Source organism: Aptenodytes forsteri, unplaced genomic scaffold (assembly GCF_000699145.1).
Source record: "Aptenodytes forsteri isolate BGI_AS27 unplaced genomic scaffold, ASM69914v1 Scaffold284, whole genome shotgun sequence".
NCBI classification, from domain to species: Eukaryota; Metazoa; Chordata; class Aves; order Sphenisciformes; family Spheniscidae; genus Aptenodytes; species Aptenodytes forsteri.
Window position 1 is genome coordinate 812,464 of NW_008794445.1, and position 23,993 is coordinate 836,456.

At 44.9% G+C, this 23,993-nt stretch overlaps 1 protein-coding gene across 8 annotated transcripts in view; it reads right to left on the reverse strand.

Annotated features, from left to right (window-relative positions):
* The window catches only part of RBFOX2 (RNA binding protein, fox-1 homolog 2), a 115,685-nt gene that overhangs the window by 47,190 nt on the left and 44,502 nt on the right, over positions 1-23,993 (reverse strand). For all 8 annotated transcript variants that reach the window (XR_002086338.1, XM_009289929.2, XM_009289928.2 and 5 more), the window contains exons 2-3: positions 13,641-13,865; positions 3,082-3,228 (exon numbers count right to left, since the gene is read on the reverse strand). Coding sequence is in view for 7 of the 8 variants with exons in the window: in XM_009289929.2 (XP_009288204.1) it covers positions 3,082-3,228; positions 13,641-13,865 (372 nt within the window). In the remaining variant the exon portion in view is untranslated. The remainder of the gene's footprint in view (positions 1-3,081; positions 3,229-13,640; positions 13,866-23,993) is intronic.

Consider the following 23,993-nt stretch of genomic DNA (forward strand, 5'->3'; position numbering starts at 1 on the left):
AGACAACCATGAGTCCCCTGTAGGAGAAAGGGTAGGTTTCAGTGAGTCACCCAAGGGAAAGCATCCTGATCCTGAAAAAGAAATAGAAGCGAGGAGGATTCAGAGAGAAACGCTCTCCTGCTTGAGGCTCTGAGCAAGCTGAGAGAAGCAGCAGTGAGAGAAAAAGGGCCAGGTGAACTAATAAGAAGTTTTATAGGGAATATACCACTTACCCCAGTTAAAAATCACATCGCTGTGCTGGAACTAGAGATGATGTTTAGAGAAAAAAATAAACCGACAACAAATAACTTGGGGAACAACAGAAACCAACTCATACAGTGTATTTCCCCACGCCTTCTATGTACAACCATTTGGGCTCAAAAAACAGTGGAAAACCTTAATGCAAGCAGTTAGGCTGCATTTTCTACAAGTCACTTCTCAGGACAGCAGTTCATTCCCATTGCCTGGGTGCCCTCATCTGCAAATCAGAAGCAAGAGTCACCAGGACAGAGATGTTCTTGTCATTCCCATTTCATCCACATCCCCCACACCAGGAGCACAGGGAGGAACAGCATCAAGGTGAATGAGCGTGAAAGGGGCCAGTCGTCAAGCCAAGCACTGGATCTCAAGGGAAGGGGCAGCAGCAACGTGGAACAGTTTATGTAAGCGATGCAGCTCCCAGGAGAGGGGAGCAGCAGTAACACAGAGCAGGACGTGCTAAATACAGATTGTAGCAGGTGGTCCAAGAACTGGCTGTGATTTCAGCAACCGGTTTATCCAAACCGGACGGAACTGCCTACCGCACAGCCCTGCAACAGCAAAAAGCAAGCTAAAAAACACAGAGTAGAACAGGCGACTGAGAAGATTCAGCAATCACAGATTGCCAGGAGATGAGTTTCACCCTCAAAAACATTCCCACAGATGTCAAGAGTGTGACAATCTAATGTATGAACAACACGGAAGCAAACCCAGGCCTCTTGCAACAGAATCACAGAACCATAATTTTGGCTGGGACCTACCTCCAGAGGTCATTTAGTACAACCCCGGCTCAAAGCAGGTCTAATGAGATCTGGTTGGCCAGGCTGTGTCCAGTCAAGTCAAATACCTTCAAGGATGGAGGTTCCACAACCTCTCTGTGCAACATGTTCCACTATTTAACCATCCTCACAGTAAAAAAAAAAAAAAAAAAAAAAAAAAATAAATTCCTGATATCTAATTGAGATTTCCCATGTTCTAACTTGTGTTTGTTGTCTCTCATCTCATCGTTACACACAACCAAAAAAGAATCCGGCTACATCTTTTCTGTATCCTCTGATCAGACAGTTGCAGACAACAAAAATATCCCCCCTCTGCTTTCTCTTCTCAAAGCTGAACAGGCCCAGGTCTCAGACTCTGCTCACATGCCATGTACTCCAGCCCTCTGACCATCTCAGTGGTGCCCACTGGGCTTGCTCCAGTATTTCACTTACATGAAGTGCACTTCTTGCCCTGGAGAGCCCAAACTAGACACAGTATTCCAGATGCAGTCTGACAACTGCTGAAGACGGGGAGGATCACTTCCCTGGGCCTGCTGGCTACTCATTAACACAGCCCAGGACACGGTCAGCCACCTTTGCCGCAAGGGCAAGCTGCTGCTTATGTTCGATTTGCTGTCCATCAGGACCCCCAAATCTTTTACTGCAGAGCATCGTCCTAGACAACTGGCCCCCAGCCTGTACTGCTGCAGGGGTTATTCCCTCCCAGATGGAAGGCCTGAAACTCACTCTTGTTGAGTATCTTAAGATTCCTGTCAGCCCGTTTCTACAGCCTGGCCAGGTCCCTCTGAATAGCAGCCTTGCCCTCCTGCATTTTGACCACTCCTCTCCATTTGGTCTCATCCACGAAATAGCTTCTTATGGACACAAAAAGCTTCAAGAACAAGGAGCAAAAATCTCTCACAACTGGGACTCTTGCTGAAGACCATCAGTGAAATTTTTAACATTTCTGCACATTTTGTGCACTTTGTACTGTCCAAACTATGAACACATAAGCCCAATTCTTCTCTCATTTATAGCAGTCTAAGCTTGAAGTCCATGAATTTGACACTTTTACAATACTGTAACACTACTCTCCATGTGAGAGTGAGTGTGTAGGTGCATGCATACACACCCACACAGATGGCTCAAGAGATGCAACAACTGAAACAGGAATACTGCAGGATTTGGAGGAACAGCTGGCTATGCAGTTAGGACCAAGGTATACACTCAAAGCCAAAGGTGGCAAGAGGAACCTTAGCTTCGGTCTTTCCTGACTTGAGTCCTCTACACTGCACCTTAAACAGGCAGCAACTGTTAACTTTGTAAATAATAAGAAATATTTCTGAGGACTTTAAAACATGCCCTCAACCAAGGATGCTACCATCATATCAACAAGTCAAATATTCCTGATGATGATGATATATAAATAACTTGACCTGAAGGCTAGGTCATGAAGCATCTAGCTCATTTATTTCTGTGTTCACATGGAATGAGTCACCACCTATACTCATGTGAGCAAACTCTTCCTCAAAGAGCTTATAAATTGAGAATGATAAATAGCATACAAAGATTAGGGAAGACATACATTCTGTTTCTTTTGACCAAATAGTTTATCATACACAATGTGAAATACCATCTGACTTGCACTAGCTTTTCCACATGCAATTGCTAGTTGGCCAATTCCTTGCAGCAATTTTTCATCACAGAAGTGGATCATGAGGAAAGACATAAATATTTCAACAAGTTTCTAAGCAACTGAAAAACAGTGCTTTGCAAGGGATATATTAAGTCAATGTTTAATCCTAGTCTTTACTCGGAAATAAGATGAAGTTTCGCTCTTTTTTTTCCCCAAACCAATTGTTAGGTTACGCTGAACATCTTGATATGAACAATACAGTTATAGTTTTCATGTGTATTTACCAGCTGAGGTAAACGCTACCAATTGTCCTAGTCCTGCAAATATTTTACAGTGTGCCAACTAAATTGAGGAGGAAGGGCTTTTCATTCACATGAATACACCAGCATCATGTGTCCCACCTGTGGGGAAGGAGAATCTGCCATGCCTTAAAAGGCACTGCTAACTTACCCCAAACATCTGCCGAAGGTCAGGATCTCGAAAGCGGAAGGGAATGTTAGACACATGAAGTCGTTTTGGAGTGGATTTGCTCTCGGTATTCTCACTGCTCTGTGTCTGTGATTGCTGTCCATCTGTCTGTGCCCCTCCTTCTGTCTGCTGAAATCAGAAAGACAAAAGTGTCTGCATGAATAAAAACCACACAAACTCCTTTCACGTGCTTTGTCTATCTCTTTTTAGGTATTAGTACTACGCTTGCAATTTGGTATCTAGCACTTGACAATTATTTTGATAAAGCCAGTAACGCTTAACAATTGATCTGTTGTTCTTCCCCTCCCTTTCCATGAGTAAACGGTAATGAGATCTCAGCCTCCCTCCCCTCATATCTCCTTTTAGCTTAATAGATTTGCCTTTGGTTTTCTTAAATTGCTTCTCTCTTTTTGCCTGTTCTTCCTCACTTCAGCTGCCACCATATGAAAGCTCTAATGAAGAGGCGGATCTTTCATATCCTGAAGCTGGGAGGTAGTACCGCCACTCTAATCTCATGTGGCAGGATGTTCATACAATCATCAAAATCCCACAGCTGAAGTGGCAGCTCTTCACTGGGCCAATACCAGAAATGCATCCCCAGGCAAAACGGCATCTGCTCTGTCAAGCTCCCTTCAGAGAAACATTACCCCAAAAGAAGATCCATAATTAAATGGTAAAATCCATATATGAACAGCTTATGGATGTCTTTGATTAACTTTTCTCATACATTTAAAAGTCAGCCCAGGGACAGGAAACAGTCATTACCACTGCAGGATTTATAAAAACTCCAAGTGCTACTTTCTGCTACCAATTCCACAGCTAAAACAAGGGAATTTGTTCCAGCATTCCCAAGCACTGACTGGTACAGCGAAGCCAGGTCAAGGGGTGGGCCAGGGGTAGTTGTGCACAGAAAAAGTACAGCAAGAAGGCAGAAGAATAAGGGAGACCAGTGTGCCAGAGGAGACCTAACACCCCCACAGAGATGACTGGCAGGGGAGAAGAAAGGAAGAGAACCTCAGCCGCTTGTGTTGGGCTTAGACTAAGAAGTGGTAAAGTTTGAGCACAGCGCTAAATATAAAGGCAAGGCCCCTTTGCAAAATGGCTTGATGAGAAAATGGTATTTTTCACACTTTAGTCAGCAAAATGACCTCAAAAACTCAGAGCTACAGAACAAAGTAGACTACAATTTGGTCGGTTTTATTGCTCTGTCCCTTTCTAAGAGCATGCATTGACAGGCCAAGGTATTGAAAGAGCACCCACCCACTCACTCTATCTCCTGCTGCTTGCCTCAACCTCCCAGGAGTCATGCTTTGACCACCTGTGTGATACACTTTTAAGTGTCATTTCATTTCTTCAGATGCCAACCTGACTTCTTCCTTAACCCATCAAGTGAAAAGAAGTTCTATGAGAAGGCAAGGACCATGTAATTGCTAGAGTCAGCCTTTTTTAGGCACCTTCAAGAACACACGCAGGCCTTAAAAATAAAGATTTAAGAGTAGGGGGGGGTTTTTTGCTATTTTGGGGCCTTCCCCCCCCCCGTTTTAAATACACAGTTTGTGTACTGAAGAGGAAAGAAATCTCGTGGGAGTTGCCCACACTGACTCCCCAACCACTGTCTGGACTTGCTAGACTGCTCTGCACATCATTCAATGTACAACACTTAATGAATATTTGGAAAGAAACATCTCCCCACAGATAAACTAAACCGGCAACATTAAGAGAGCTTCTTCTGGCCAGAAACATCTCTTATAGACATGACCTTGAACTTGTATATTGGTTATAAAGCGCTGACAAGAGCAAGCAAACAGTAAGCACTGGGGTTTTGTCGCGCTAAGCAAAGTAGTGGCAGCTCTGTTTTATTTTAGTAGGGCTGCGCAGGCAGCACAAAACATGTTTGATGTGGTTAATATAAATTAAGCTGTGATAGGAAGAATGAAGATACCGCCCTGAGAGTATCTCTACTTCCCAGAGCTGTGCAAGTCTCAGGAAAAACCTAGCAGGATGAAACATTTTTATTTGGCTAAGACTCATCCATCCCCCAAACAACAAATTTTTGAGAACAACCTCAGAAACTTCCATTTGATCGTATCTAAAAAGTTGCCTCCCTCTCTCCAAGTTCCCCCTCTTCTCCTACCCTCACCCCTATGACAAAATGCATCTCCAAACATACAGAGAGTGCACCCTAGGGGAAGAATCGATGCAGCTGGCTTGCAATTCAATCACACCATGCTATTTGGTGGTTTTATTTTTATGACTCCATCAGAGTTCTTTGCTCCTCAGGGCAAATCTGTCCAAGAAGGACAAAACACAGGAGTAGCCTATCCATCACTACCATACACAACACCTGCAAGTGAGTGCTCCAAAATAACTCCCCAAAATCATCAACGCTCCTGCTAAAAGGGATCTCTACAATCCATTTTGAGCCCTGCTAGTGCAATTTGCCAAATCCCATGTTTTCTATGGCTTTGCATGGAATTGGCAAGTGGGCAAACACCCATGCACACAGGTGCATCCTCAAACACACTAGTGCATCTTCTGCAGTGTGAATGAGGAACAGCACAGATTCTGAAAGGTGACGACAAAAAAATGTTTTCGTCTTTAAATTCAAATACAGGTTGCACAGGACTGGATCTGCCACTTCCACAGGGGAGGAAGCCGGGAGGTCATTAGCACTCCTATCCCATCCATTTGTTCACAGGCAGAGGGCAGAACTCCTTTCTTACCAAGGGTGCGATGTATCATGTACAGTGGCCTGCTCAAAACCACTCACAGCTGCTCCTGCATATGGCAGAGTGCTGCTGCCACACAGGAGTCACTCTGCAGCATGTGAGATGTGTACAGTAAGACAAAGGCTTCAAAGAGGAGAAACAATAGGAGGAACAAGGGATCTCAGTCCACTCTTACCTTTTTGACTGCACTAAGAGTCCCCAAATGCTTTTCAGGCTTTCACATATCCTGATTTTTCAGCAGTAGTTTAACATTCAATACCTTCTCTCTCTGGATGCTGTAAGCTCCCTCATTTCTATCCTCCATGGCCCTAAGGTAAGATTTGAACTTTCAGCCACTATAACATTAGCTCAATACATTTGTCTACTGCCACACATTCAGCTACAACTTAAATGAAAGAAATGGTCTCCTCAGATCTTGGCCCGCCCCCCCCCAGTTATTCCTTGTCTTAATTCATTAGGAAGGAGATGAAAGGAAGGGCCTAGAGCCTGTTCTCAGGCAGCACGTAATGGAGACTGGCAACAGCGCTACCCTGACCAAGCCACATGATAAAAGCCCACATTTCACCAAGTGCCTACTCCCCACCCCGACTCCTTCCCCACACCGAGTTTCAGCTCCTTCCTTCTGGCCTCACGTCAACACTTCACAGCAAAGAACCAGCCCTCTCCCTTCGCTACAGACAGCGATTCAGCTCAGAAGGGAGCTAATACATGTTCCCTAGGTCTCAATGCCTGTCATCAGGCAACACAGAGACATGCTGCGGCAAAGATCCTGCGTTTAGAAAGAGTATTGGATCACCTTACCTCCTCAGCATAGTCTGCGTAACATACACTTATGCAGGTGATAACGTCATTCATGCCTGCACATGCAAGCTTTGAGCTCTGCTCAAGGTCAGTGAGAAATGCATCAGAGCTCAGGACGCGCAATATATGCTTCAGTTGTAACTACCTGCTGCCTGCACCCCCGTGCCAGCTCCTCCCTTACACTCACCAGCAGTAAGGAAACCCTAAGCAAGAAGAGGCAGCTGCAAAGAGAAGCATGGATGTATACATGTGCACATATGCATGTAAAAGGGGAGGAGGACACCTGGCAACACGAGGGTGTTCTGAAAGGTTTGGGGGCAGCTCTACAACCATCTTCCCACCTCTCGACTAGACTCTTCTGTCCTAAAGGAGCTGGTGAACAAGCAATTGCTGAGGATTTCTCCTCAGCAGGAGGGAGGCAGGGGCTCCAGTGCCACCTGAGCTCCGAGCAATCTCCATCTGCATGACCAGACAGAGGGCTACCTCCCCAAAGAGCCAAACACCAATGCGATGGGCCAGCACAGAGACTATTAATACCCAGCACATTCTGTTTCCATCTCCCACTTGCTTCTAGAACTGGAACCGCTTCAGGTCCGTTACAGAAAAGCAAAAAACAACCCCCCATCCTCTCCCCCAGGAAGCAGGCAGTCCAAAATGTTGTGAATCATAATGAGGAGGTTAAGAGCCATAAATCACTGCAAAGAAAATATTTACAAAATACAAACTGTAACTAATAACTATATTTAAAAGGGGACTTGGGTGGCTTACAAAATTTGGGAGACAGAGTGTGCTCACTCCACTGCTTCTAGACCAGTCTCAGACAAAAAAAAGACCTTGTTTGGATCAAGAGCTTGAGGAACTGTGTGGAGACAAGGACTGAAAGCTATGACTGGCAGAAGGCAATCTTCCCACCACACACAGGAGAGTGCAGACAACATGGGAAGATCTCTGCAACTTCTAGTGAAGAACCCACATCAAAACAGCCAGTCACCCACCAATGAACAGATATCCACTGAGCAGGTTTGGTGGAAAAACGAGTGAAGAATTAGGCACTAGACACAAAACCCCTCTCCTGCCCCACCACACTCTACCAGAGTAGGACTGAGATCCGACACATCCAAGAGCAAAAGGCATTGGAACTTCTGCTGCTTAAACGACACTTGTTTAGCAGACAGAAGACTGCAGGGCTAATAATCACCTTTCAACAGCAGTAAATATAATTTTAGAATTATATCAATGTACTTGATTTTTCAGAGATGCCAGCAGTGTTATATTAAAAAAAAAAATTGGGCTACACTGCAGGCACAATTAACAGTGTGCCCAAGTACTTTATATGCCAAAAACTGGACAAAAAAATTGCTACAGACATATCAAGTAACTTCTGCTAGGCTGTTAACTATTTTCAATATAGTCAGATTAATTCAGGGCACATTTTCTGATTGTTAGTTACCTGTTTTCAGACATACTGAAGCTTAAGTCATTTTGTTCACTTTCCTCATTAAATAAAGACATACCCCACCTGGTCAGAACACAAACCTAACATAGGAAAGTACATAGGAAGCTTTGCTACCTATCCTGCACAACGAAGACATCTCTGATGTGTCAGATAACATCTTCCATGTAGTGATGTTTAAAGTTACTTTGTTTTTCTGAGCAGTATTTTTTATAGGACTCTTTGGTGCTTTTTTCTTTCTTCTTTTTTTTTTTTTCTTTCAATGAAGTGGTGAAATGAAGCCCCCTGAAAGGCCTGCTCTGCTGGTCACAATGTCAAACCCTTTGTGAGCAGTTCCAGCCCATTCCTCACAAAACAGGGATGCCCTGACAAGGTGAAGGAGGCAGCAAGACCCTGGACTGCTCCATCGACAGTGGCAGAAGAACGGCCACACGGTGACAGACTAAGATCCATCCATCCCACTATCTTCTTTCTGACAGCAGCCAAATCTGTGGCATCTGTGGAATAACGTGAGAACAGGGCAAACGTTTGGTGATTTTTCTCCAGCGCAGCCTCCAGCAAACTGAGTCAGTTGGTGTCTCAACTTCCAAAGTATCCTATGGACAAGAGTTCCAATGCTAAATTCTTCATTATATGGAAAAAACAAGAAACAAAAACCTGTTTTTTTCATACGTGGCACCTGATTTCCAGTGTGCATCCTAGTAAGTGAAAATGGGAAAGTTCCCTATTCTATTTCCCATACCATTCAATATTCTATGTGCTTGTCATATGCCTTCATTCCTGTCAGCTCTTTTCATAAGTGAAGATTTCATTTCTTCTCATAAAGAACCTGCTACATCCCTTTCATCATCACTATTATCCTTCCCTGTACTACTTCTAGATCTGCTATAACCTTTGAGAGATACGCAGAAGTACCACAGCTGTATACTCTAACATAATGATATTTGCTGATTTATTTCCTATTTCTCTTTTGAAATCATTTTTAAATCTGCCTCACTAGACACAAGTCTACAAGTGCTGACAATAATCTGCCTCATACTCAAAGCAAATTCCTGATGTTAAATGTCAGAGTTTGCTACCTCAAGACAGCAATTTCCAAGCTGAGGTGGCAAAACAATCAGCAGCTAGCTACTTATTTGAAGTTAGTTCTTCCTCATGTCTACCTGCTCAGCAGTATCAAAAGATAAGTGAGGATATTCATTAAACATATTCTTCACCTGAAATACCTCACATGAGCAATTGCTTTAATTACTAAAGTGATGAAAAATAATTACAGAGGAAAATTCTGCAATCTCAGACTAGGCGAGAAATACCCAAGGGAAAGTCATCATTATAACATCATCCATGTGTTACAGAAGTCAGTTGAGGAACCCTTGGTGCCGTTGGCTCCCTTCTTTCCAAACCCTTGCTAGATGTATGGGGCACAGCCAGATGACTGAGCAGCTTCCCTGTCTTGCTTCTGAACATGATACGTAGGGGCCCCCCACTACAGATGTGTCTCCTTTAAGAAATCAGAAAGTCAATATCCCTTTATGGTAGAGCAGATGAGTTAAATATGTTTCAGTACGGCACATCAAGAAGCTGAGAGACACGATGCTTTGTAATTAAATAATGCTTTATATTGGTTCATGACAACGCAACACCAAGGCGACAGCACCTGCCATTTTCATGCGAAGTAATTTACATAAACTTATTCCTCTACTTATATACCTCCAGCTGCATTCTATAATTTATACAGACACACAAATTCTTCCCTCTGACATTAACAAGAGAAATGAGTTGAATAATCAGCTCACAGTATTAAGTGCATTGCATTTACTATCAAGCAAGCTTTTTTAGTTCAGCAGATGATTAATTTCCCTCCGTGGGTAGAGTACCAGGAGATGCAGAGAGCTGACAATTGCTCTCGGCTTCTGGCCATGCACTCCATACGCTTACCTTGCAACAACAGCATTTGCTGGATCCCTCCAAGAGCTGCTCTAATTCATTAACCCAGCAAAAGAATTGGACAGCTTTCTGCCAGGTCAGTGAATTAAAGTGGCTCACATAAGGAATGCCAGAGCCAGTAAATAGGAGTGGGAGTTTGCGCTTGGAGCCAGGTCTCTCCTTTCTGACAGCAGTGAATCTTTAGATCAGCTCAGCGGCCAGAGGTACTGCAGCCTAATTAGCATCTCCACTTGCAGCTATCTGTGCTGGGTGTCTCCATTAGGGATAAGTGCACTAATGTAAACCAAGAAGGGGGAAGGGGAAAGAAACCAGGCAACCCAGCACCGTAAGAAATGAAATGCAGAGCATCAACGGTTTAAGAGACAGGCTGCAACAGGCAGACCAAGTAGGCCAAATATGGTCTGGTACCTCAGTCTATTTTTAATCCAGGTCTTTCAGCTGTGCTTTGGGACAGTATCAAGAGAAAGGACAGATGCTTGGAGATGAAGACTGGGAGACCCACATGCCAGGCATGAAACAAAGCCCCACAGATGAGGCTTGATCCTAAAATAAAAAAAGATTCCAAAATACTATGCTGTTTGTATTACACCACCTATTGTGCCAATTTCTTTTCCATGCTCCTGCTCTGAGAGCTTTGAATGCTTTCCACTACACTCAGACCTCCAGAACCAAGCTCATCCTTAGCTGATGACACCAATCAGCCATTCCCCTTTGCTCAGGGCTTTTAGACTGCGTAGGAAGACAAGGACTTTGACTCTCAAAGTTTATCTTACTTAAGTTCACTACTGATGTTTGACCTCAGGCTTCCAGACCACTGTCTATTAACTCAGACACCACCGCTAATCTCAAATCATTCAATCTGACTTGCCCGCCAGAATCTGCTAAGTTTCTATGAAAAGGTGCTCCCACCTAGTGTGTTAGAGACCCCATTACATTGCTGCATAACATCTTACCAACCAGACGAAACTCCCGTTTCCATGAGGGACCTTTAAGCCACCCCATATTCTCTGTTACTTTTGCAATTATCCTAAGGGCTACTAATCTGAAAAGCAGGAAAGCCCCGCCATCTGAGCACACCTTTTGCTACCTCGCTCTGTCCTGCCAACTGGACCAAGCACAGGCCTTGTTCTTAAAAGCAAGGAGAGACCATATCTGTCTGGATGAAAGAACTTCTGAATCATCCCATGGGAGCACAGGCTTCAAAGTCAGCAGCTAAAAAATCCACCGGCTGTTTGGTCTGGGGTATCGCCTTCACACACATGACAGCAGCTGCACTTGTCAGTCACAATAATGGGAGGGAAGGATCATACATCACCCGCGACAACTTTTTGCTCTATTAAAATTAGCACTGTTGTTTGAGCAAGACAACAAAACAGTGAAAGGAAAAGATGCCTTAAAGCATAGCAGTCTAGTCCACATAGACTGAACATGTATGTCAAACAAGTAATAACCAGTGTATGTGATAGACAAGATGCTTGATGTTAGCTGTAGGCATTCAAGGTGAAATAACCAACCTGTTCTGCTGTATTTTAATAGCATGCTTTAGCTTGAGTAACTACTGAGCCTCCTTCCTTCCTCTAGTTCCTACATAATTAATCAGCATACTGAGGAGAAAAGTTAAAAGCAATTATATCCCAAGGCAGCCCACAGAATCAAAATAACTTCATACAGAAGGAGTCCTAGACAGAAGGATAAAGGGACTCAGAAAATCCAGGACCCCGTGCATGTGAAAGCCTGGCATGTGAAAGGCCCTTGGCTGAGGTGCCTTCCCCCTCCCCCTGGATTTCTTCATGTGCCACCATCTGGGATCCACTGGGTTTGATCAGTCCCAGCCATAGCAGCAGCAGCAACGCACTCATCTGCGCCCTTACCCTTTCCCGGCTAGCTACAGTCTGCAAGCCCAACTCTGCACACTCAGCTTGCACACCTTTAACCACGTCAAATGGTCAGACCAGACGCACCCACCTGTTTCCAACAGCCAGTACAAGTGTTACATGTTATTCGGCCTGTTTCTCAGATAACCCCTGCCAGTCAGGCTCCCTCCGTAGCCTCCTGGCAACACTGCTGCCTCCCAGCAGTCTCCCAGCAACGCTCCCTCCTGCACAGATGGGCTCCCAGTCCCTCTTCGCAGGCTAGCCAGCCTCCCTGCATGCTGTGGGCTCCTCGGAGCCGGCATTAGTTGATGAAACACAGAGCTCGGCCCTGCAGCGCCACGGAGATGGCTCCTAATATGGAAGAGGAGCAGGGGGGTTGGCAAGAGCTTACATCCAAGGTCAAGGCTCACATCATTTCCATTAAAAAGAAACACTCCTAAGCTCTGGGCAAGGATGGGAACAGCAAAAATACATGGGGAAAACCACTGCCCTGTTTTATTCCTCGTTTCCAGCTTTCCCATCCAACTGGCAGTGCTCAAGATAGCTGCTGGCGACAGGCAGCCCAGATCTTACAGGTTGGAACGACATTGGACAATCTGGTACTAAAATGATGACTTGCATTTCTGCACACTGTACCAACTCTAAGTTTTATTTCCAGCCTGATCTCTTCTCATCTACATTTGTGTTTGCTGGAGTAAGGCACCTGAAGTTCCTTTTACACACTATCAATGTGCTTTACAGGATTTGTACTCTTTTTCTTCTTCAAGATGCTGAAGTTGCGGCGTTCCCAGGACAAACTCAAAGATATCTTACCGAAGTTATAACCAGCAGTGTCAACTGTGCGGCCACTGCCAGTGTAGAAGGAGCAGAGGTGCACGCCGGGAACCATGCACACTCGAGCTGGCACTATCAGTTCTTCCAATCACTGGCACTGAATTCACTCAGTACTTACAGGGGGAAAAATAATCTCTACAAGCCAAACACCCAACTACAAGTAAAACTGAAAGCATTAACAGATTAAATCCGCCCCTGAGCACTGAAGGCTCTTCACCATAAGGCTCTTTATTAGGAAGTTAAGTCTTAACAAGTGGCTTAAGGGGTGGATAAAGCCTTTCCTGGGATAATCTGCCAACATGTTGCCCGGTGCCAGTTCCAGGCCATGGGAAGAAGAAAGCAAAAAAATATAAGAAGGTGAAAATTTTTGTTTGGCAAATGGATGCCCAGTAGCTGAGAGGTCCTCTCCTATCTTTTCCCCCTGAAGCTCTCTGCCATCTTCAGAAAGTCAAAGAAAATTATTTTTCTACTCTGCTAGCTTCCTGAAAACAAAACCACATTGGGATTACACCTACAATGCATGTGCTCACCCTAATCCTTTGTACCGTCAACCTTCCAGAATGTGCCTCCATCACATTCATTTGAACTGTTTGCCAATTAACACAAGGTAATTAACACTTTTGTAAATGACTATCATCGGACAATGCCACCATGGTAAAAACACCATGATCCCAAGAACTACTGCTCTTTGCAGACACCTATTTATGAGGAGAACATGCACAAGGGGAAAGACAGGAACCTAGTGATGGAAGGTCAGAAGCTATGCTTTGTTTATAATTTTCTCCTTTTTAAGTCTACCACTGATTTACTGCATACTTAAGAAACAGCCAGCAATCTAATCAATGGCTGCTTTTTCCCAAAGCACTGTGCTGCCCTCCTGGCTCTGCACCCTTCTGCACTTACTGCAAGAGATCCGTTCTGCGTGCTGGCCGTGTTCGTGCTCTGCTCTCCATGTGGCTGCGTGCTTCCGTAGAGCGTCAGATTGTGCTCGCTGGTCTGGCCTGCATAGTCCTGAGTGTGTGGCACCCCATACTCTGTGGGAATTCCATTCTGTGGGGGTGGCGGAAATGGGATTGTGGTGAATGGCTGCACCATTGCATCAGGAGTTGCTGCTGGCTCCTGGTTACCCTGAAGAAAGGGAAAAGGAGAAAACAGCTTTATACTACAGAAGATTGATCAGAACATCAGCCTGAGAAACAATATACACACACGTGTTCATGTGAATATCCCACCCACCACCACCGTAATATTGCACAATCTTCTATTAACTTCTTTATTAAAAAGAGCATGCCTCACTCCTCTGAACCATGACACTATTTCCTTAATCTTTTTTGGGAAACTTTCTCACTACCGGGCGGCACATGGAGAACAAATTATGGGGCTTGCAAATTGCATACCCCTGTAATCTCACACAAGGCTTTACGCCCAGTAAGGCATTATTTTGGAAGGGGGAAGAGGCACTGAAACATTGGAATGGAGAAGGAAACACAGACAAAAGAACAGGGTTCTTTAATATGCCTAGAAGTACCATATCTGGGTCCATCTCCTCCAGCCTGACCCTCATAGCTCTGCTCACAAGCAAGCATATCGTGTGGTTCAGAGCACACTCTTCTCTGTTGTGTTACAGTGAGAGAAAAGTAGTACTCATTTTAAAACTGATCTGTGCAGCAGCCCCCTCCTTGCTCTGGCAGCACTGAGTACAGCGCACGGGTGCTCAGGTACTAGTCGCTGGAATATCCCATTTGCTTTGTGCTGACTGTGCAGAAGACACCAAAGAGCTGTGGGACCCGAGTTGAGAACACAAGCCTGGAGCATGCTCACTCTCTCCCCAGTCCTGAGCATCACTGCCATCACACAAGGTTATTAGTTACCCACTCTTCTCTCAGCTTAGGGTATCCCACAGGGACCTCTATGCTAGGACAGTGCACTTTTTAGCAGCTTTTAACACTGCCTTAGATGTGGTTGACACCAACCAGATGACTCAGAAACAGACAGCTGACCATGCAAAAGATATCCCCAAGAGACAGTAAAAAAAAAAAACCACCAACCAAACTTACCCCACCATGCCTGAAAACCACCCGAAGCAAACACGAAAGCATGCAGCCCTGCAGCCACTGCAGGGATCTCACTGAGGAGGGAGCAGGGAGCTGCATTCAGCCACCTGGGGCAGAGGAGAACAGCCTTGACATTGAAACCCAACCCTGGGAAGCCTAGGCTGCTGCACTGCTCCTACTGCTTCCACCGCCGCAGCAGAAAAAAAAAAAAAAAATCCATGGAAAAGATTTATGATAGGAGGGCTGTTTGATTTATGTTTCTGTCAACAGTCTAATCCTGATTTTAAATTTTGGCTGCTGTTCCAGCCCTGGGTCCTCCCCCACAAAGCCCGGAGGTGCTCGAGCCTATTCTGACACCAGCATGCTTAAATCAATGGAGTAAAGAGAAGCAGACCTTATCCTGCGGATAGGAAAGGCAGAGTAGGAATTACCAAGTAGCCTTTCAGTAGAGAGCATACATGTCCAGTGAAGCCGGACAAACCTTTCAGTCCCTTTATCAGCCTACCTGCAGCTTTTCCTTCTGGGCAAAGGAAACAATGATAAATGCAGCACACCTCCAGCCAGCACTGGGTCATTCAGACACTGGCTGAATCCCAAATTTGCTCTGACATTAGTCTATCTGGTCTGCCTCCCCTGGGGGCCACGTGGCCACGCGCTCCCGCAGCTGGGGAGAAGGAGAGGGAAGGGCATTCAATACCACTTAGCAGAGCTGAGCTGCAGCCTTGGACCACGCCAAACAACGGACAGTTTCATTAACTAAAGTCCAGCCGCTGCAAAGCCTTGCTGCCTGCAGAAACACAAAACTCCGCAGCCTTATCTGAGAAAGAAAAATTCAGGCAAGCATGCCAGCCACGGCCAGTGCTTGGTTCCTTGCACGCACTCCCCTCAAGCCTTTGCAGCCCTGTGTCGCGTGCTAGCAGCTCTGCGGAGGTTTTTCACACACCAAGCACATTTTCTGAAAGCAGGACAGGGGGTTCTACCCCCACCCTCCCACCCCCCCGCCAAAAGGAGGGCAGCTCCACCAGCCCTCCACTTCTGCTCACTCCTTTGCCATTCTCAGCTTCAAAGCAGGGAGCTTCTGACTTGACCTAAACCATCATCAAGATGTGCAGGGCGAGTTTTACAAACAGGAGGGAGGAGAAGCTGAACGATGGCTATCTCACTGCAAACTAGGTATCAGCAACCTCATAGCTCACCTACTCAAAGTATTTATCCCCTGTCACGACAGCTCCACTCCATCCACATACTGCCTCCTTTTCAAGCTCTTTTGCTTACAATATTTCATTATATCCAACTGTCTGCGTGCTTCCATACAGCCCATGTTGCCTGCCCATTTCTTGTGTTTAAAATAGGAGCTAAATGTGAAACTGATTTCTTTTTTTCTAAATTTCAAAAATTGGTAGGGTAACCCCTGGAAAGATGCAGTAGCAAAAACTATTTCCAATTTTCTTAGAACAACCTAGATTTACAAGCCCGTAGTACTCCGGATAGGAGGAAGAGAATGCTAATTAGCCACAAACAAAACTTATTCTGCCGTCCTCTCAACGGTGTAGGGCTGCTCCCCAAAGGACATGCTCCAGCCTTTTGTTTAATCTCACTCTTAGATTACTTAAAATGCCAGCCCATAAACCTTATATAATTTTATTGTCAATGTTTTTACCCCTCAGTTAATACTGTTCCTTCCAGTTTAAACACAGTTCAACCTTTTAAATATTTTCTCTCCCTTCTTCAGTTGTCTACAAACATTTGAAGGATGAAAAATGCTCTCTTTCTCTTCTGTTGCTTGTGGTGTTTTGATAATAGATATTTATTTTGAGCTTAACCACACCTTGCAAGCCAAAATATCCTGGTAACTTTATTACTTCTCTCTGACCTTCCTAACATTTTCAAATAAGGGATTTCTGGTGCAGAATGAAATGTTTTAATACCATTGTCACTTCCCTCCCCCCCCCAATCACACTAATATGCAAAAATCCTACCTTTTATTACAAATGTATCCTTAATTTAATGTCTCAGGTTATCTGTAGATCTATCATCATTATACTTGTCCAGGTTTCATCATCCCACGGAGTATCTGTATCTCAAATTATTTTTCTCTTGATATGATTATGTACACATTTCCTGTCTGAATTTTTTTTTTTTTAATTTTAAATTTCCTTTGATGCTTTAGAGTTACTTTTCTTCTGTTTCCACTAGTGTCTACAGAAAAGGACTCCCGATGAGATCTCTGCAGGTTTCACGGCATGCTGATATCCTCCAAACCCAGAGGAGATTTTACCTCTTCTGTTATTCTACCAAATTTCAACATTTACACAACACTTCATATTTTCAAGAACTAACACAGCAAAAAAAAAAAAAATCCCATTTATCTTCAAACACTACTTTCCCTACTTCTAACTCACCAGGGAAAATCCTGCAGTCAGAGGCGCTGCTTTCCCACTTCTGAGGAGGTACAATGAACATGGAGAAACCCCCAAACTTCCTGGTGAAGGTACGTACATAGAAGGAGAGACTCAACTGAAAGTATTTTGTCTATCCAATCTTGACAACATACCTCACTGCATTGCCAGTCCTGCCTGTTTTAGCTCATGAAATTCTCTTAAACATTGACCCAAATGCAACAACAGACTGCGGTGGACATGTCCAAGAGTAGTCACCATCCCCGAACACATGTAAGGATGCCATCACAAGACTAGGAAAGTCCGGCTGGAGCTCCCCACAAAAACTATTGCTGTCTTCAACTTGTGTGATGGCATGAAATAAGTCTTAACTAACGTTCAGGAGCAGACAGACTCTTCTCTCAGGCACAATGCAGGGTGGCTGCAGGAATAGTTTCGGCAGTTCCAGGTTAACCAACTCCCTCCATGAGTTTGTGCTGCCATGCACTGACCCACACTAGCTGTCATCCCATGCTCACCGAACTGGGAAAGGCTGTTCAGTGCAACTCGAACTCAGCATAATTAACACACGCTCCTTAAAAAAAGGAAGAGACTTCAGTACAATATAGAGTAACCTATAGTTCAAAGAAAACCAGCAATTCCTATGTTTTCTATTCATTCTGTTGCTCTGCTCCCACAGAAATCACTCATCCGCATCAGGTAGGAATTCAAAGCAGCTCCCTTCTTGCAAAACGTTGACATCTGATTCATCAGCACCCAAGCCCTCAGGGCACAAGAGGGATATGGGATACCCATCTGAGCTCCCCTTTCAGGCCCCTATTCTCAGCCCTACAAAGGTCCAGCCATTCCTCGCAGGTGCCAACTTCCTTCCTTTAGGTCAGGGTTTTGCCTACACAGCTCAGTACAAACCCATCCCACATTTTGTTTAAAAAACAAATTAGCTAAACCAGTGAAAAATCCCTAATGGGGACACATTTCTAAGAGTTTACACAGCTTTAACTTAATTAACAAACTTTGTAGCTCCAAGCTAAGCGGAGGAACGGTAAGTAACCACACACAGCGGTACCTTGCAGAAGGCTGGGAGCTGGGGACCATGTCTCAACGAAGAGCAACGTGGTTCAGCAAACGCGATGTAGGATGAATTCTTTCAGCAGACAGCAGGTGGTGATCCAAGATCACGGCACTGGAGCACCAAGAGCGAACACCAGAAACGCACACAAAGGCCTCCTACTTCCATAAAACTGTCAAAGATCAGTCTGTTTTGTGAAGGGCTGGTTTTGTTTTGCTCATTAAACAGGTGTAATTATAGGGATATGAAAGGAGCCTTATAGCAATGCAGCTCCAGATCCCTTCTGTACTGGTACACCGTAATACGCATAGATAGACATTTCCACGCAAACTGCCACAAGGTAAACGGTCTGTGCTGTCCATAACCTTACTGTGAGTCATAAGCATCAGAGAAAGGTGCAGAGAAATGCTACAACATGTAAACATCAAATAATCTCTTAAATATGCCTTTCAACTCTGGTAACCCCCAAATCATTGGGAAAGATGTGAGTATATGCCTATTAGCGTAGCGGCATGGGGTTTCTAATAGGTATGCCTTTGCCGAATTCATTTTATGAAACCTTGAAGCAACTGACTTGCAGCTAATGGAAGGCAATTAACCTGTTTGTGAAGACCAGTGTGTTCCAGGCTATGACTGTTTGCTCTCTGCACTAACCTAATCCCTTTCGTAAACAGCAAAAATGTTTGTAGCTCAGATCTGAAGAGCCTGGCGCAACTGTTCAACCTGGAGCTGCTGCCCGCTCTCAGCTCTCCGCATGAAAGGGATCCTTGTGAGCGAGGGGGATGTGGGGACTGCGCCGTCCCTCCTCCGACCCAGGTTACAGCCTTCTGTCAGGGAGGCAAACGTGACACACAGCTCCCGCAGAAACGGCCAAGCACTGCTCCTCAGCTGTACGCAGACAAGAGAGGAAGGGCCTACCACACAACCCTGCTGCCGCAGGAGCAAGAGAATAATAGTAATAAAGAACACAGGCTGGGCTTCCCCCCCCCCTTCTCACAGCTTAACACAAATTAAGGTTGCTGTAGCAGGCTCCCCTTCCCAGCCCCTTCTGACACAGCCAGCCGCCCTCCCACCTCCAGCTGTGCACTCCTGCCCTCTCTCCCCTGCCAGCCACAGCGCTCCGTCTGCCCTCCGCTGAGCTGTTTCAGCACATACCCCATGGAAAAAAAAAAACAAACCAAAAACCTACTCGCTTTTTATTGTCAGGTTAGTTTTGTTCCCAGTTAAGAGTGCTGAAACGGCTTGGCAAGGATTTGGAGGAGAACCAGAGCCAGAAAGGAGAGAGGGTGGAGAAGCCGGGGAGGGAAGGGCCATGGGCAACAGCACTTGGATGAGCTCAGGCTGCCGGGGAGCCATAGTCTCCGCCGGCACGCATTAACCCTCTCCCCAGGCAATCCCACAATTTGCCTGCTGATAACAAACGTATCGGCAAGCAATTTCTTCACAAATGGAATGGATACAAAGCAGCGTGAGGGATGCTCCAAGACCCACCAGGAACTCGAGCATTTTCCCTTCCAGAAAACCACAGGCTGAGGCACTGCACCAGAGATAACCCCCAACCTACACTGGTAGCTCTCATGGCACATGGAACCTAAGCCTTGATTTTAAAAATCGTGCTTTTACTCTTTAGGGTCATGAAGATACTCAAACACAAGCCAAAGTGACGTATAGGATGATGAAGCAATGGCTTTCCAACTCCCCAGACATGCCAAAAGAGTGACTTGGCCATGCAAACCCTGCAGGTGCCCACGAACATCATACAAGCTCTTTACCCCAAAACACAATAACAACCCTTTCTCCATCGTGGCCATTTCATTATGGATTAGTTTCTGAATGGGAAGAGTAGGTAAAATGCCTATGGAAAGGAAGTTTGGAGATGAAAAGGATATACAAAGGATATAACCATCTTGTATTCTTCATCTTTGTACAAACCTGTTCCTGGAGTCAGAGGGGTACGTGACCCTAACCTGACACCCACAGTCCACACTACAAAGGCATTTCTGTTACTCTAGAGAACAAGACTGGCACGTCTGCCTGTCTGGTGACCGAGACTGGTAAAATCAACACTCTCTTTCTTGATGTGGGTTGATCATAAAAGCATCTTGAAGAGGATCGCAGTAATAAGGGGGTTTGTATTTCATCTGCACATCTGGAGCTTGTTCTTCATTTGATGACATATTGGGGTAACAGAAAAGGATGCTGGATTTTGACTCTACTACCACGGGCACAAGAGCAATTCCTCCTGAATCCTCCCAAAAGCAGTGCTTTACCTATAGGCAGTGTTGCAAAAGTTCGGTAGAGTTTTATGATAGTGTTGTTAAAACAGAGGAAAGTTTATATATATGCATGCTTTTTCTGAATTTAAGTCAGATGTAATCATTTTAGGAAATGCTTTTTGCATTAGGTTAAACTTAAGCCTAAATAAGCTAATCTTCCACCAGGAAAAAAAAAAAGAAAAAAAAAAAAGATGCCTGCACTCAAGCTTGCACCTAGCTAACCATTTAAAGGCATGTTCTCTCCAACTTCCTGGTGCAAACTTGCACTAGATTATCTAATCTTGCCCTTCCTTCTTCCTAGATATGGTAAAGCAAGGGAAGAACAAGTTATCTTCCAATATACACTCCATCATTCCAGGCCACCAAAAACTGTTCTGTAAAATAAAACAGCTGGCCTTTTTTTTTTTTTTGAAAAAACACATTTAAGAACTTTACAAAGAAGAAGTTCAAGCCCCTCTTTTTAGGAAAAGATGAAAGAAAATTATAGTCTTATCTTACTCTTACACACAGGAAGCACTCACTCACCCCCATGCTGTCATTATTTCCAGTAATGGTCAACTTTTGCTCTATCCCAATGCACAAACGCAGGCGCTCAGTGCTGAATGTGTACACGCTTAATTAAGAAGCCCCTGGGCAACCTGCAAGAGGCTTCCTGTTGGATATAGCCAAAGCTTTAGAGTTATGCAACATTAATAAGGCCCAGAGCCATATCTACTTACCGGCCTGAAACATAGCTTTCAGATTTTAAAAAAGCACTGATTTTCTGCTCCTGAAATCTATATTATTCCCCCTTCCAAAAAAAAAAAAGTTAAATATTACTGGCACAAAGGCATCCCAACAAACGCTTTCAATCAATTCACGCTCTCTGGGGTTGATTAGAAAGAGAGAATTGTGCTTCAAGAGACAACATCGAGGTCTCAACATCTGTTTCCATTCCATATTAGGAATGAAACTACCTCTGAGAATTATTGGGGAGAAGGGGGTGGGGGTGTGGAACAAAGGAAAAAAGTCACCAGGATGGATACGTCCTCAGCAGCAAAGCCAGCAAGTTAAGAGAAAGGCTTAGGCTCAATTTTTTGTTCCAGATCGGTCCTTTAGCACCTACCCTGGCTGTGTTCTTCCCACCTCTGCAATATTCCAAGTGAATATTTTCCACTCCACATTCATAGTCAAACATTCTTGGGAAAAAAGATTTCCGTAAGAGGACTAGCTTTCAACAAATCAATATGAAAATAAAGTCTCAAAATATTACAAAGCTAGTCATGGGCACCCAGAGTGGCAGAAGCATCTCCCACACAAGTGAGATTACTTTACTGTCGGGCAAAGAGGGTTAAGTTTCTTTTTCTGGACCAGAATTCAAATGAATCATAGCTAAGAAACAGTGTGCAGCAGATGTGTCACGTATATTTGATCCAAGCTAACCGCGATTAGCTTTTCAGTGGATTAGCAAACCTATCACACTCTCAGTTGCATGATTGCGGATCCTCACGCAAGGAGGCAGCAGGAACTGGAGGCTGGTGGTGGGGAAGGAGTGTGGTAACTGCTCTTTCAGGAGTGGTCCATAGTCGCATCAGGGCACCTCGGCACTCATGTACATGACGCTAAGATGGCACAGAGGACCTGCCTGTGTTGGTTTTCTGCCTTACTCCTGACCACTAACCAGTGGCTCCTGGTGCTGCTCGGTAAAAGAAGGGCTGCAGAACACGGAAATATAACAGGGAAGAAAATCCCACCTGGTCCCGTTGTAACTCCTGACCAGGCTGTCAGGGTAGTGTCACAGCTACTGTCACCTCAACTAATTCTGCCATCAGATTGCTCACTTCAGACGGCTTTGTTTCAAGGAAGACAGTAGTTCTCCAGGTGATGTCGTATTTCTAAAAAACAGTATCTGCTTCTCCAACCCCAATCAGGTACCTGAGCTGGACTGATAAGCCATTTTTCATCCCATGTCCCTGCTCTGCGAATGGACTATCACCCTGTATCTGCAAGCACATCACCAAATCTCAGTGAGTGTGGAGCGTTATTCCTGCAACCTCAAGAATTCAAACTGCCTTCCTCAATGTTTAAATCCTCATGAAGCTCATTCAGCCCCTTAGAAAGATTTGTATCTACCTCAGTCACAGGAATTTTTCAAAGCCCTTATTATGTGACACAGCTATCTGTAATAGACTCTTCCAGATCTCTATATATATCCAGCGCTCTTCTAGGAAGGATTTTGAAGATCACTTTTGGCCTCAGGCTTTCCTGTCCCCCTCTCCTCTGCTGTGAGGGGAATGAGCTGAAGGCGGTACCGAGCTGCGTGGAGGTGCTGCTCAGAGCTGACTTGGCTCCCAGAGGATGGACAAACCTCAAAGCCCCGTCAGGCAGCTTCACTTATACAGCACTTACACAGGCCCCTTCAATTCCCCTGATTTCAGTGGCCAGCAGGAAAGTCCTCCCGCCTGCCTGCACTAATTCCAGCACCTCACAGGGAAAAGCAGCCCTGCCTCTGCTGGCAGCACAGGAGGAGGAGGAAGGGAGAAAGCACTGGGAAGGGGAGAGCACATCTGGAATCAATAGGAGAGCGCTGAATACCTCGGAAAGACTGCAGAGCTGGCAGAAACCACAGTGAGGAGCCGCGCGTTCGGACGTGACTATGGAGGAAAGGTGGGGGACAAGACAGATACAGCATACTTAAACACAAAACCAGAGCTCCTCTTGGGGCCCTTTTTTTTTAATGCAAGCAGCTAAATGTCTCAGCCCTGTCACATTTTCACTGCCACTGGTCTGTTGTGGATACGGTCAGAATTCAGTACAGAAGAGAGGAGATGAGATGCACACAGCCCCAGCTGAGGCAAACGGGACTCATCTGTGACTCAAGTGCCAGGACTCAGTAACACAGCAACAATATTACATCAAGCTGCTCTCGAGGTGTGCAGCAGAGGAAATCTGTGACTGACTTGGCACACGCTTGAGAACAGAAATTTGATGGTTTAAAAAAACACAGATTTCTTCCCACAGTTACTTTCCATTCCAGCAATGCATTCTCCTATCTCCTGCTACTCATTTGTTCCAAGAGGAGTTTTCCATTTTCAAGGAAGCCTCCACTATGTGTCCTGGAAAGCAGAGGTTCTGGAAAGGAGCAGAGGGTCATGGAGAAGCAACTCACCAGTGCAGCAGCCTGGTACAAAGAGTGACCACAGTTGTTCGGATATATTACCACAAGTAGGGCGCGGGAAGCATTGCTACTTTGGTACGTGGCCTCAGCCAAATGAAAAATAAGCTACATGCTTCCACATATGAATTTTAAAAAGGGAATTAAAGAACACCAAAGGGAACACGGAAAAAAACAACCACAAGACACTGGAAAAACACATGGCTGTACACTGAAAAACTTGAAAAGCCCAATCTATTTTGCTTATAATTTAAAAAGAAAAAAATTAAGTGGCAACTGATTATTTTGTGAAAGTATATTAACT